This window comes from Lygodium microphyllum, chromosome 28 (assembly GCF_053477565.2).
Source record: "Lygodium microphyllum isolate KBCC chromosome 28, Lygodium_microphyllum_v1.1.10, whole genome shotgun sequence".
Taxonomy (NCBI): Eukaryota; Viridiplantae; Streptophyta; class Polypodiopsida; order Schizaeales; family Lygodiaceae; genus Lygodium; species Lygodium microphyllum.
This window is the reverse complement of record NC_141162.1, coordinates 1,642,391-1,657,617: the sequence shown is the minus strand read 5'-3', so window position 1 is coordinate 1,657,617 and position 15,227 is coordinate 1,642,391. Positions and strand designations below refer to the sequence as shown.

Genomic DNA, 15,227 nt, shown 5'->3' with positions numbered 1-15,227 from the left:
GAAATAGTCCAGGAGGTTATTACATGAAATGAGTAAATGACATTATGTGAGCTTGAGATTAGTAAAATAACTCGATTGCCAAATGTGAAAATGGTTAGGAGTTTATTAATGCTTAAAAAGTAAAAGTCTATTTAAAGAATCTTGTAAATCATCTCGTTAAAATATTGTCATAATATTTTTCTAAGTACCAACTAAAGGAAATTCACTAATGTTGGGTAAGTTAGTCCTAAACAAGAAATCCATGTCTTGCTTAACAACTTTGAAAGATTTGTACTCAACACCTTCTTTATGGGAAGAAGAATACTCATTAGAATGTAAGGTTGCCTTGGGTTAAGGATCTACCTTGGCTATGTGAAGTTGTGAACTGCATGATGGTGTGATTGTCATTGTTTGAAAGGATTGTTTGTGTTTGCTAGAATCTAGATCTCTGATTAAAAACATTGACAAATAGGATAAAAGAAAAGATCATGCTAGGCTACCCCCAAGCTAGCTGTGAGACCCTACTCCAAGGGGGTCATGATTATCGCTTCGAGAGGCTCAACTCTATAGCAAAAATGTCTATTCGTAGGGATAGTCTCAAGTAGTAGGAAATGTGGATACCAAGGTGGCTTTGGTTGTAAATTCTACATCACTCCTAGAATCTGACGAGCCCCTTCACAACCCAGGACGGGATCCTGAGACCATAATACTAGTTACAAGGGAGCAATCTTGGTGGACAGAATACCCTCATGGAATTCTGTATATCTTTTGTAGGAAAGATAAAAATTGTAATAAACTTCAAATATAATAAAGAAATTTATTTTTTATTCAAGGGCTGTTTGAATTGTATGCATGTCCATGAAATAAATTACATGAAGGAACTTGTGATTTAACGAACTAATTAAGGAAGCTGGTTGTATATGTTTCAACAAATGTGATGAGGTAATTTAAAAAACTAAATATGATACTATCATCAAAGGAAAGAGGGTGGGTGTGACCCCCAACGGGTCCTTCCAACAGTAGGGTGGTCCCAGTTAGCTAGGAGCTTTTCTAAATCGGTGATAGAAATAGGAAGACGATAAATTGACCAACTAATCGTTAGGTAGAACCAACTTACACTACTTTAGGGGGCCAGAATGGGATTTTGCCCTATGGGCAAGAGGATTGATGTACCACACTCCCTTATGTCTCCCATTCTCTTTGAACCAAGTGCAATGGCAAGTCCACTTCAGTTTGAGTAATCTTGTAGGAAGTGGGAACTCGAAATTTCTGACGCTAGCTAGCTATTAGGAGACTCGTCTAAATTTTTTTAGGAACTTGAAAATTTAGGTCGATCCTAATGGGTTTGCTGGAACTCTTCCATTGTGATGTAGACTCAGTAGGCCTAAGTGACAAACCCCGTGATACTCCAAGGGAGTGTCAGGTGGTGTCATTCTCGAAAACCTACTAATGGACTACTAAAAGATGCTCCTTGGATTGAGACTGGTGGACACCTCACACTAAAAGGAGTAGGTTGCAATATGTAAGACTGATGTGAGAATATCATATACATGTAGTAGGGGCTATATTAGAAGGCAATCCTCTATGTCACTATGTCACCATTGATGATGGGAAGTTGAGAGAAAAACTTTGATTATCATCCTTGCTATATCAAGATCTTGACCAAGAAATTAAAGTACTTACCTATGAGCAAGCTAAGAGAAGTCTATTGAAGCATCTTAGATATGCACACAATGGCAATCAAAATCTCAAAGAGATGGGATTCTAGATGATGATGTTTGCAAATCATACATCCCTGTACACTTGAAGAAGGTACCACCATAACCTTTGAGCCACCAAGAGTAATGACACTACCATTTGACTACACTGATTCATGGAAAATAAATTTGTCTACGAAGAAGAATGATAAAAAGTCCAAAGGCTTGCATTAGTAGTTAGAAATATCAATGTGTGCTTAAGAGCATTGTGAATGGATGATCAAAGTTCTTGAACCCTAGGTACAAAAAATACTAGAGGTCCCAATCCCATATATCATTGTTAGTGAGAAGATGAAATACAGTCTCGTTACCAAGTGCCCATATTTGTAATCTCGCTGGCCGTGAATGCCAAATAAATAAGCACGAGGGTCTGGGTGTTTGAACATTATTAGAATGCATTTGGCTTCTTTTCTTTTGGAATGGTCTTTGACTACTCTCTCTCATTAATAAATATAGCTTAATAAGATTTTGATCCTTGTGCTCATACACTAGACATTTGTTACATGATTCTTTGAGGCATCAATAAGATTGATTCTCTCACAAATAGATCCATGGTAACAATAGTTTGCTTACAATTTGACATACTATAATGAAGTCAAATAGCCTCACCATGATTAGCATGATTGTAGATGCACGTGAATCAATATAACATACATCATCATGTGTCTCCTTTCTTGTAGTAGCATTCATCATATGATGCATAACAAATAAACACTCATTTTTGTCTTCATTTTGTCATGAAGACAATGCATATTTTCATTGTTGCAATTTATCACTACAAATATCATCCTTCTAATAATAACAATGGGCTACAATATGACTTGTTTTGTCACAATAATAACGAACAATACTAGAATTTCCAGAACCTTTGTTCTACCATCCACCTCTTCCTCTAGAGCTCCCCCTACCTCTAAAGTTTCCATGGCCTCTTAAAACCTGCATTTCACCACACTACTAATTCAACCTATTATGCTGGTTACCACCAGCATGTCCCATACCATGGCCTCTTGAATAAGATCTACCACATCCTCTTCCTAAACTTGAGTAAAAACTTTGAACCTATTCACCACTTCTTTTAGATGATTCATCCTACATGTTGATCTCTTTAGTGATCATGAGAGAGACCTACTCATCAAAAACTGGAGATGGCTTTCATACATATATAAAAGTGACAAATGATTTTCAAGCCTTCTCATTATTAAGGCCACCTAAGGTAGATGAAACCAAATCATCATCATTGGGCATTGCATTAATAGCTACTAAGGCATTTGCAATGCTTCTCACCTTCAAAACATACTTATTTATAGATATCTTTCCTTTTTTCGAGGTATTCAACTCTTAATTTGAATCTTCGATGCCTTTGTGTTTACTAAAAACATATTCTCAAAGATTGTCCGAGTTGCATGTGAAGTTTCTATATTTTTTATATGCCCCAACATAGTATTATCAATGACTGCACATAGCCAATATATCACCTTTTTATCTTTTACATTCCATTCTTTCCATGCCTTTAATAAGCTTTGGCTCTCGCTCCTTTTTTCACCTATGTGGGAGCTTTCGCTCAACCGCCAAGACCCACGGACCGCTTATTGTTTCAAGCATTCCAAGCGAGCTCTAATGGCTATCTCTCACCTAGCCGATGCACCGTCAATCCTACGAGTGTAGTGAGCTTACCTTAGTGCCGATATGAGTTGCCTCCTCTCTCACACACGCCGGTAGCTCCACGATCCTAGATGCTAGCTCAAGCATCCTCAAGCCTCCTCCACCTCCAAGCTCCATCCTCCATAGCTGTACACGCAAGAAGAGGGAAGGGAAGAGAAGAAGAGAAGAGGAGAAGATGGAGAGCTTCAACCTCTTGATCCCTCACTCTCACACACTCACTCCCTCACACTCTCACACTCCCTCTCTCAAGAGCACACACAAGTAAGAAGGTGAGAAGGAGAGAAGAAGAAGAAGACTCATTTTGCCACACACCAAAGAATGATCTCTTATTCACTTTTTGAACTTTATATATACAAACCCTAAAATCCCATGGGCACCCATCCCTTTTTTACATGACCGGTCATTGTGGCAAGGTCCTTTTCATTTAAGGTTGCGCTTTTTGCCCGGTTCGTCTTTAGAGGCCGCCTGCGTGTCTTTGCTCTTTTTCCATCTTCCTTTTGCTTTTTTCTCCATATTTCTGCCATCTCGACTTAGGGTTAACAACCTAAAACAAGCTCAAAAATGCATTTTTTTAATAAGGAAGTTCATATTATGTATTAAGATGCAACTCTCTCTTTCTATGTTATGCTTTCTCATCTTCAATTTTTTCCTATTTATTTATCTATCCTACTCTTAGAAATTTGTGCTCACATAATTCCCAACCTATTTGAGTAGTCAAGTGATGTTTTTCTCTAGTATTTTTTGCTACATTAATCTATCAACTCATCACCTAATTCTTAGGCCCAACATGTATTTTATTACAATAAATTCCCTAACAATATATACTATCATTCCAACTAATTACCAAACTTTGCTAAGTACATTGGTCATTTTCTTCATCTTTTTGGATTTTCTTATTTTCTCTAAATATTTAATGTTTCCTTATGCTATTTGATGTTCTTTATCTTCTCTAGAATGTCTTTATTGATTCCTACCCATAAGCATGAATGTCATGCTTTTAACAAAACTTGTATGTTTCATTTCATTACTTTGTTGCTTACAAGTTTGTTAAGTCAATCCCACTATTTTATTTATTCTACTAAGAATCTTATTTTAAGACAATACCATTTCCTCTTTTTCATCTTTTCATTAATCCTAGTCATTGCTAGAAATATGCTTTTGTACCTAATGCATACAATATCAAAATTTGGCATCTATACTTAGACTATTCCATTTCTATTTTGCAATTTAGCCTTTTAAAGAGACACAATATTTTCAACTAACGTTCTCAATATTCATAACAAATCAATATGAGAAAAGAACCTAGAACTTTAGTGGTGACTACATTCTTGGGTTCATCAATTGTGTCTCTAGAATAGTCCCACAAGCACCTTGCAATATCAAAAAGTCCAAGGAGTGATAGATAGATAAGGAAAAATGGGTAGAGTAGGAGTAGCTATGCATGCGCTATTTGGTATTACATGTAGCCTCCTCTTTTTTCCCCTTTATTTCTCTTCCTTCCTATATCTCTTTTCTCTCTATTCTTCTAATTTTTCTCTCTCTAGCCCTTCAATCTCTCTCCATCTATTCAATCTCTCTCTTTGCATTACACTCTCACTAGTGCCAGCTCATATCAACTTGGCTTTGCTCTTTGCTTCCCATGCTCTCTTCTTCTCCCCTTGGCCTCTATTTATAGTAGAGGGGAAAGGGGGGGGAGATGCTATTGATGTCATCTGCATAATTGAGGTGCCACAAGGAGAGGGAGGTCTTTTTTGTAATCATAGAAGAATATCCACTTGTCAAGTAGTGGCATAAAGAGGGAAATATCTTTTTGAGAGAAGCCTATGTGTCATTCTCATGTAAAGTTTCAATTGGATTTGAACTCTTCCCTCTCAATGAAGAGTTCTACTTAGAATTGAACTCTTCTTTTCTTTACTAATTTATTGACATTTCTTTTCTCCCCTTTTTATTTGCATGCATGCTACAAATTCTCATGTGTTTTCTTAATGGTATCAAGGAGGTATTCGTGCATCAACTCATTTACATGCATGCAATAGGTTTTTTTTTTTTTTTTGGATTGCAAAGTTAGCATTTTCACATGTTTCTCATGTGTGCAAATAAATGCATGTCTGTATTTACCTAAGGATGAGTTTTCATGGAGAATTTTTATTTTTTTCTAACAAGTGGATATACACGTGGATACTTGTGCATGCTCAAGGAAGCGTTCACATGGAAATTTTTTACTCATTGGTCAGGTATATTATATAGACCCACTTACATGGCAATGCATATTTTCCCTTAGGAAAAGAAAATAACTCCCATGTAGCATTATTTTCCAAAGAATCCATCTTTTACTACATAGCCCTTTTCCACTTATGATTGTCATCCCTAGTTATAGAATCTACATAATAAGAAGGCTCACTATGATCCATGACCATGACATAGTCTAGTGATGGAGTGTATCTATCTAGTGGTCTAGAAACCCTCATAGACATACATAAAACTAGATCAACAAGAGACTCTAGGTATCTCTTCTACCTATCCCTTAAAACATGAGGTTAAGCATCGTATCTAACACGCCCACCTTAGTATTTGCTGGTTTTCCAAGCAATGTGTTGTGTGGAATCGGTCGTGCAATCTACTTATGTATTGATTGCCCATCATCTTGAAATAGAACTATATGGATCTCATCCATTTTACTGGGTTGCTTATACATTTAAGGCTCATTAAAAGTAAAACCATGGCTACGTACTACCTTCTTTGATTCAGGATCCCACATGCAATAGCCAATTTCACATAATTTTCCATAGCCAAGAAAGTTGCATTGCTTAAACTTAGGATCAAGCTTATTCCACTTGTCCCTAGGTATATGCATAAATTCCTCACAACTAAAACATACAAGTAATCATAACTAGGTCTCTTGTCAAACCATAAATCCTATGGTATCTTTACATGCAATGGTAAATGTACTACTATTTTTACAACTTCATCCCAAAATCCATTAGTGAGACTTGCATTAGAGAGCATACTAAGAACCCTTTCCTAAATGGTCATATTCATCTTCTCAACATGAGTAGGATTCTCAAGAGCTATCAAATCTTTCTTGATACCATGTCTTGGACAAAATTTTGTAAAGGCATGCAAGGCGTACTCTCCACCATTATCAGTCCTCAAGCACTCAAGCTTCTTAACATGCTAATTCTCTACAAATGTCAAAAAGTTATTAAATGCATCCAAGACATCACTCTTCTTGCGAAAAGGATAAGCCAAGACCTTCATTGTGGCATCATATATAAAAGTGACAAATCACAATGCTCCACCCAATGAGACCATGGGCATTGGCCCACACAAATCACTATGAACCAAATTAATGCATTCTAATCTTCTACTCCCACTATGTCTCTTATACAACATTTTAGTTTACTTTCCAAAGAGACAATGCTCACAAAAGCCAATATTTAAAAAAATTAGACAAGGAAGATAGTTCAAATAGCACAAAGCTTTTATTCCAGTGAGATTGACATATGCCCAAAACAGTGATGCCTCAAAGAGACAAATGGTTATTTTGTGATAGCTACAACATGGTCTTTAACACCAAAAACATGCAAAGGATACAAAGTACTAGATTTCAGCCCTTTGGCCACAACAAGAGATCCCTTGTAAATCTTCCACACATAATTACCAAAAATCACTCTATAACCACAATCATCAAGCTATCTTGTACTGATCAAACTATTTGTCAAGTTTGGAACATGTATATCCCCATTGGCAACAATGTTGCATGCATAGTTGTTTCTAAGATACATGCATCCTCTTCTTCCAAGATCATACGTAGAGAACCACTCCCTATGTGGAGTAATATGAATGATATTCTAGAATCCATAAGCCAGTATTGAGACATGACATTATCTATGACAACCAAGAATGCATCGCCAAAATAGGATACAAATAAGACATCACCATCATCACTTCCACATGCATTAATCTCCTCAATATTTACCTTTCTTTTCTCTTTACTATCATCTTCATTTGACTTCTTGCCTTTTAGCTTGTTCTCCCACTCGTAGCAATCCCTTTTTATGTCCCTTCTTGTTATAGAAGTAGTATTCTACATTCTTTTGCTATGTGATTGCTTCTTGATTTACCTCTCTCATGAGAGTTTCCCATAGCATTTGACCTTCCTCTTACCACAAATGTACTGGAACTCTTTGACTCTACATTGTTATTTCTATTCACCTCCTCAGTAAGCAAGCTACTCTCAACATTACCACTTGTAAGACCACCTATAGGTGCGGAGTGTTAAAGTATCAAAAGTTAACTTCAACTAGCATGTGAACTAGTTTTTATATTATATGATTAACATTTTAATTTTAGCTAAGTTATAGTAACTTTTTCTAAAGACCTCAAACTCTTTGTATTATTATTTATTTGGAAATTTTAGCTTATATAGATAGATGTGGAATACTTGATCACCCGAAAAAAAGTTACATACCAAAAATTATGGCTCCTACAAATCAAGATGTCCAACCTATCCATTCAAGGTTGTTAGCTAACTAAAAGTTAGGAGAAACTTTAGCTCTCTTTTCTCACCACTTAAATCAGCTCTATATAGCCAATATACTTAAGAACTAAACGTACTTCATATCAGTTAGTTATTTATGCTAAAAAGATTTTTGCATTGTTGAGTACAAGCTAAATCTTGTCTTTGAGTTTGGGGAAACCACAACACTATTAAACAATTTATTGTGTTATCAGTATTAAAATCATTGATAACAGAGTGCTTTGTTGGCAAGCTGAGTCAATTCATGTAGGCACCTATAGAAAGCCATTAAACTATGGCCAAAAGTCTACTAAAATATAACCAAGGAACTTGTACTTATGGCATTGAGTACAAAGGTAAGAACCTGTTTTTAAGAGGATTCTCTGATTTTGATTATGGAGGTGATGCAATGGACCACAAGTCAACTACTAGCTATGCCTACTTTCCAACACACTCACTACAAAAGAGGGTCTATGGCTACAAAGATTACTTGTTGAAGTTGGAATGTAGGATGAGAAGACTCCCACAACAATCTTCAACGACAAGTCAACTCTGGTATTAGTACACAATCCTATTTTCCATCCAAGGTGAAAGCATATTGAAGTGGCACATCACTTAATTAGAGAAAAGTTTCTCTCTCATGAAGTAATTTTGAAGCATGTCTCCTCCAGCAATTGTATTGCAAATATATTCACAATGCCACATGCAAGAGAAATCTTTAAGCAGCATAGGCTCAGCCTTGGAGTCAAAGACATATCATTAAATTTAAGGGGAAATGATTAATAAATATTCAAGTCTTTTATTCAGGTCTTCATCAACTGCTAAGGCAAGATATAAAATTGATTTGAGCGGGAATGTTGAAGTATCAAAAGTCAACTTCAACTAGCATGTGAACTAGTATTTACATGTTGTAATAAAAATTTTAATTTTAACGCAATTGTAATAATATTTTTATGACAAAAATCCTTTTTTAATTATTTATTTGGAAATCTCAGCTCATGTAGATAGATTTAGACTACTGGAATATCCAAATCGGACGTCTATACCAACATTTATCTCTCTCTTTTCACAACTAAGTCAACTCTATATATAGCTAATATACTTAAGAATAGATATAAAACAAGAGAAGAGCTCATAGAGAGTATATGGGGAGGTTTATAATAGCCATTCAACTCATTAGTCTGTTTGAGCTACAATGTGTAGTTATAGTGAGTTAACTCATTGTGTAGTCTAAGTAGGCAATGCTTTAGTTCATTTGTACTTTTCTTCATTATCATCAATACATTTGAGTATTTCATTATCTTGATTCTCAAATAGAATAATTTCTATTCTTTTGATCTATTCTCTGTTCACTAGCTTATCTTGAGTAATCTAATATTGTTTCTGCTTGCTTGCCTAAAGGCACTACAAAAGCACTTTTGTATCTAGAAAATCACTTTTCTCTTTGTAATTTTTTTAAAAAGTACTTTTGTTACTATATTAGTAATATTATCACTATTTTATTAGTTGCAATTGAGCCTAATATTTGTCTCTATTCTGTTTGTTGCAGTTGTGCCTCATATTTGTCTCTCCTTACTCACCATTTACTAATATGCACTTCTGAAATTATCCCAACTTTCGAGCAAGGTGACTAATAATAATATAGACTTCACTAAATCATAAGTGAAAGATGATCCTTTGATATATCAATTGGTTGAAAATAAAGACATTAAGACCCCCTCCTTCATGCAAAGATTTTGTCATTATGCTCTTCAAGGAAGAAATTATGTCATTACGCTATTCAAGGAAGAAGCCATCAAGACCCACATGTGTGTGTGTGCGTGTGTGTGTGTGCCTACATGTTTGCATGCATGCGTGTATGTACATGTATATGTGTGACAACATGTCGGTAATTTGATGAAAGAATTAGAACCTTTTGGACTTTATGTCCCCACCCACTTATCTCCACCTTCATTAACTAAACCACCATGGCATTCTATCATTCATCAAGATCCGTGTGTGTGTGTGTGTGTGTGTGTGTGTGTGTGTGTGTGTGTGCGCGCGCGCGCGCGCGCACACGTGCATGCGTGCGTGTGCGTGCATGTACATGCGCATGCCTACATGTGTATGCATGTATGTATGTGCATGTATATGTGTGATAGCACATGTGCACATGTGCTTGTGTATGTGTGCACATATGCATTTGTGATTTGCATGGTTTGATTTCACCTAACACTGCACATTTTGGCTTGGGAAAATGCTAATTATTCCTTTTTCATGCATAAAAATGATTAAAAGTATGTCAATAATTTGATGAATGAATTAGAACCTTTTGGAATTTATGCCAGTCTAAAATTAATTTTTGCAAATCTAGGCTACTCACAATGTTCAAAATGTAATGGCCTCATTTGCATTGGCTTGGTTAAACCACTCCTACTAGTCAAAATTATCAAATTATTCATCATTTGAGTTATAAATTTAGTTGGAACATTCTTCCAACCATATGATTGATTGGATTGTGTACAAACTCCATGTTGAAATAGACTATTATGTTTATGTTTGAATAGTCCAATTTTTCATCATGGATTATACTAGCCCTTCTTCTTATCACTTGTTATTTGTATAAAATTTGTTATTGATGTATTTATGTATATGGCAGGTGAGGTATTTTCAAAACTCAATAAGCAGGCTTAATTTTTTGGCTTTATGACCTTGCCCTGTAAGGCTAGGGCCTCCTAGAATATCTGAACATCATGTGAGTCTGCCTCAAGTTTGGATTGTAAATGTCAGCCTTTACTTGGGTATGGGGATCTTTTCTTCAATGGCACCTTGTATTTGAATACATGGCTATTCTCTAGCACTTCTGGGATTTTTCCCAACTTTTGGTTGTTGTTCCATATTATAGAGGCACCCTCTTGTACATCTTTTTTTTTCTCTCAGCAGCAGATGTTCTACCACCCTCCTTACCTTTGCTTGAATACGTGAGCATGCCTTTCATATTCCCTGAGTTCTCGTGCTTCATTTCCACCCACCTTTCCTTCAACCCTGGTTCTACAGCTTTTCAGACAGAGAGGGGATACTAACAAGGCAATCTTAATCATGCTTCAACAAGAAGCAGGACAAGCCTTCCAATCCATCTGGGCATATAAAGGTAGGCCATCTTGGTGCTCGACCATATCCATTCTCCAATGTTCTAACCCAGTCTGTCAAAGCTCCATTGCAGCTTCACACTGCTTTCCCTTGTCACTTAGCCTTGCCAAGGCTTTAGTGGTGTTGTGCTGTCTTGAGGTACACAATTCTCCGTTAGAAGTTCTGTTCAGTAACTCACCAGCTCTTCCCTACTTTGAATGAGTCACTGGCCACCACTGAGTAGCAATTACACCCAATATCTTGACGGGGATTTGTCTAATACCTTTTACCAGGCAACAGAAAACATTGCCATGCCATGGTGTTCCAGCGTTGCCATTCATTCTATAATGTGTGATTGGTTTTCACCAAACATGTGCACGAACTCAAGGAGCATTTTGTATGATAAGTAAAGTTCAGCTTAAACTACTTACCCACCATCTATTAACCTTGAGAGAGATCTAAATGTGTTATTAAAGTTACAGTAAAAGTTTGAAATGCCAGTATCACCAGTAAAATATGAAGAATTATCTACAAACTCAGGTGCCGCTGCATTGTTTCCAACAAGTGTATGTTTTGCTTTAAAATCTAGATTGGGAACATACCCATCATCTTTCATATATAGATGCAAAACGTCCAATAGATCTCTGATATACTCAGATTGATCGGAGCACACAACAAACTCAGACAACCTTTCACCTGCCTCAATAAGTGCACTACCTGGCTTTTTCTTTGCCCTTGCATGATTCCTCATGTCCTCTATTTTGCTTGCATCACTCCATCTGCCCGCAGTTGCATACATCTCTGCCATCAACATGTATGCAGAAGCATCTTCTTCATTCATTTCAACAAGCTGCTGAAAGCATCTTTGTCCCAGTTGAACTTCCCCATAACTCTTACAAGCACTAAGTACAGCCATCAAGATTATGCTTGACGGAGGAGACTGCATGCCCACAAGGAACCTTTCTGCATCGAGAATATAACCTGATCTGGCAAGAAGATCAATTATGCAAGCATAGTGATCTAATGTCGGTTCAATTTCATATTCTTCTTTCATCATCATGAAATACTTCTGGCCCTTGGAAATCAGGCTGGCATGGCTGCAAGCAGAAAGAAGACTAGCAAATGTGATGGAATCTGGCTTCACTCCCTGTTCTAGCATGTCCTCAAAACATTTTACTGCCATGTCACCCTCATGGTTCTCACCATAAGCCTTTATCATTGCAGTCCAAGTTATAACATCACGAACATGCATTTTGTCAAAAACTTCCCATCCTTCTTTAGCTGAGCCACATTTGCCATACATGTCTATTAAGATGTTGCCTAGAGAGAGATTTCCTTCTGCTCCTGAATCCCTGATTGCAGCATGAATTCCTCGGCCTGTTTTTAGAGCCCCTACATTTCCACAAGCTTTCAAGCAGAGAGTAAATGTGATGGCATCTGCAGAAATGTTCTGCAGCTGCATCTGCTTGAAACAGTTCAACAATTCCTCATCAAGTCCATATTCTGCATATCCTGCAAACAGTGCATTCCATGCGACAGTGTCTTGAACTTGCTGTTTGTCAAACAATTTGCGTGCTTCAGTCAACGAACCACATTTGATGTATGTGTCCACTAATGTGTTGGCAACAAGAAGCTCTGCTTCCAGGCCATGTATTGTTAGATCACTATGCACTTCTCTGCATACTTCTAAAGTTCTTGTGCTTCCACAAGCTTTCAAACTGCACACATACATGACTGAATCTGGGGATATGCCATCCTGTTGCATGTGCTCAAGACATACCCCTGCTTCAGCACAAACCCCATATTCAGTACATCCTGTGATCAGTGTAGCCCACAAGACTGCATCCCGTGATGGCAATTGTTTGAACACTTGCTGCGCTTCTGCAAGTGAATTGCATTTGGCATACATATTCACCAGGGCACTCCCAAGATAAAGCTGTCCTTCAACCCCTCTTTTAAGAACCTCAGCATGTATCTCCCTGCCTGTCTCTATGACATTACAAGCTTTCAAGCAACAAACAAATGTGACAATATCCATGGCCACACCTTCTGACCGCAATTGCTGATAACAAGCTTCTACTTTTTCACCAAGCCTTTGTTCTGCATATCCTGAAATTAGTGCATTCCAGGCAACTGAATTTCGAACAGGCAAGAGGTCCAACACTTTGTGTGCATCTGCCAGTGAACTGCACTTTGAATACATGTCAACCAAGGTGCTTCCCACACGAAGCTCTCTCTCCAGACCCCTTTTGATTATCTCAGCATGTAGCTGTTGGCCCTTTTCTATGACTCTGCATGCTTTCAAGCTGCAGACAAATGTGACGGCATCTGGAGACACATTTTCCAGTTGCATTCGTTGTAAGCAGTTTAAGACTTCCTCATAAAGCCCATGTTCAGCGTAACCTGCTATCAATGCATCCCATGAGACAATGCTTCGTGTTGTCAGCCTATCAAACATCTGTTGTGCTTCTGCAAGACAACCACACATGATGTACATGTCCACAAGTGAGGTGCCAACATAAAGCTCGCTTTCCAATCCTCTTCTGATTGTATCAGCATGTACTTCTTGGCCTACTTCTAAAGCTCCTGAGGCAGCACAAGCTTTCAAGCAGCACACAAAAGTGATCGAATCAGGAGATATGCCATGTAGCTGCATCTGTTGGAAGCATCTTTGTGCTTCCTCCATAAGTCCATGATCGTTATATCCTGCAACCATTGCAGTCCAGGCAACTGCATTCCGAGCTGGCAGCCCATTCAATACTTGCCATGCTTCTGCCAATAACCCACATTTGGCATACATATCCACCAGTATGTTGCCCAGAAAAGGCTCTTTTTCTAATCCTGCTTTCATTATTTCAGAATGTATTTCCTGCCCTGTATCAACAGCCCCTAATTTGCCACAAGCTTTCAAGCTGTAAACAAATGTAAAAGAGTCAGGAGATATGGCATCTAGCTGCATTCGAGAAACACAAGCTCTGACTTCCTCAACAAGCCCGTGCTCTGCATATCCTGCAATGAGTATATTCCACGAGACCAGATTCCGAGCGGGCAACCCATCAAACACTGTGCATGCTTCTGCAAGGAAGCCACATTTCGCATACATGTCAACAAGTGTGCTGCAGACATAGAGTTCTCTTTCCAACCCTCTTGCAGCTATGTCAGCATGCAGTTCACGGCCCTTCTCCTCATCCTTGAGCCGAGTGCAAGCATTGAGTAGCGTCACAAATGTGAAGCAGCTTGGTTGAATGCAATCTTCCATCTGCATCTTGGCATAAAGATGGAAGGCATGCTGAGGCTGCCCGCCGTCGATGTATCCAGTCATGAGGGAAGTCCACGAGATCTCGGTCCGGTACGGCAGGCGGTCGAAGACGTGCTGCGCATGGGACAGGCTCCCGCATTCGACGAGCACCGGGACGAGGTGATTTCCGAGGACGGGGTGTGAATCGAGGCGATGATGTCGCATGTAGGAGTAGAGCTGGTTGGCTTCGTGCGGATCCCTGCTGCGCCTGCATTTCTGAAGGAGGCCGATCAAGCTCTCGGGCATTGGCATGGGGGTCTCCGTGCAGCTCACTCGGACGCTCTGATCCGACAGGAACAGGGCACCCCGTGGAGTCGGAGAAGAAGGGCCTGCGAGCAGCCATTTCTGTGATTGCTGGGTCGAAGGCAGCTCGTCCCACACTGCAGGAGCATCATCGACATCGATAATATAGCATTCTTATTATCCTTAATACTTAATGTTGCTATTGCTAAACTCAATAGTTATCAAGTATCAATAACAAAGCATTCCCTACTAATCGCAGTTAACATTAGTTGTTGTTACTAGTATCAATGGTTGTTGTTATTAGTATCAGGAGCCATGACAAAAGGATGATCACTATTCTCAAGGCTTTCGGAATTATAGTAAGCATCAATGATTAATGCTACTCATTGTAGCTAGTAATAAGCATCAAGAATTAATATTGTAAGTCTTAATTGTTGCTATTAGTTGTAATTAGCTATTGTTACTAGTATCAATAGTTTGTTGCTATTAGTATCTAAGCATCAATAACCATTGTAGTTAATGCCAGTTGTTGCTACCAATTGTGATTGGTGTTACTAAGCATCAATTATTGTTATCTGTAATACCAAATGTTGCTACAAATTGCGATTGATGCTCGTTGATACTAGTAGTATCAATAGTTGTGCTATTCATACTAGTACTT

General features: G+C 38.1%; 1 protein-coding gene across 1 annotated transcript; it reads right to left on the bottom strand.

Annotated features, from left to right (window-relative positions):
* Positions 1-10,496: 10,496 nt before the first annotated feature.
* Positions 10,497-14,755, bottom strand: LOC148011125 (pentatricopeptide repeat-containing protein At5g27110-like). The gene has a single exon (XM_087670733.1). It carries the CDS (start codon positions 14,573-14,575, stop codon positions 11,453-11,455), a length of 3,123 nt encoding a protein of 1,040 aa, XP_087526859.1. The 5' UTR covers positions 14,576-14,755; the 3' UTR covers positions 10,497-11,452.
* Between the last annotated feature and the right edge of the window lie 472 nt (positions 14,756-15,227).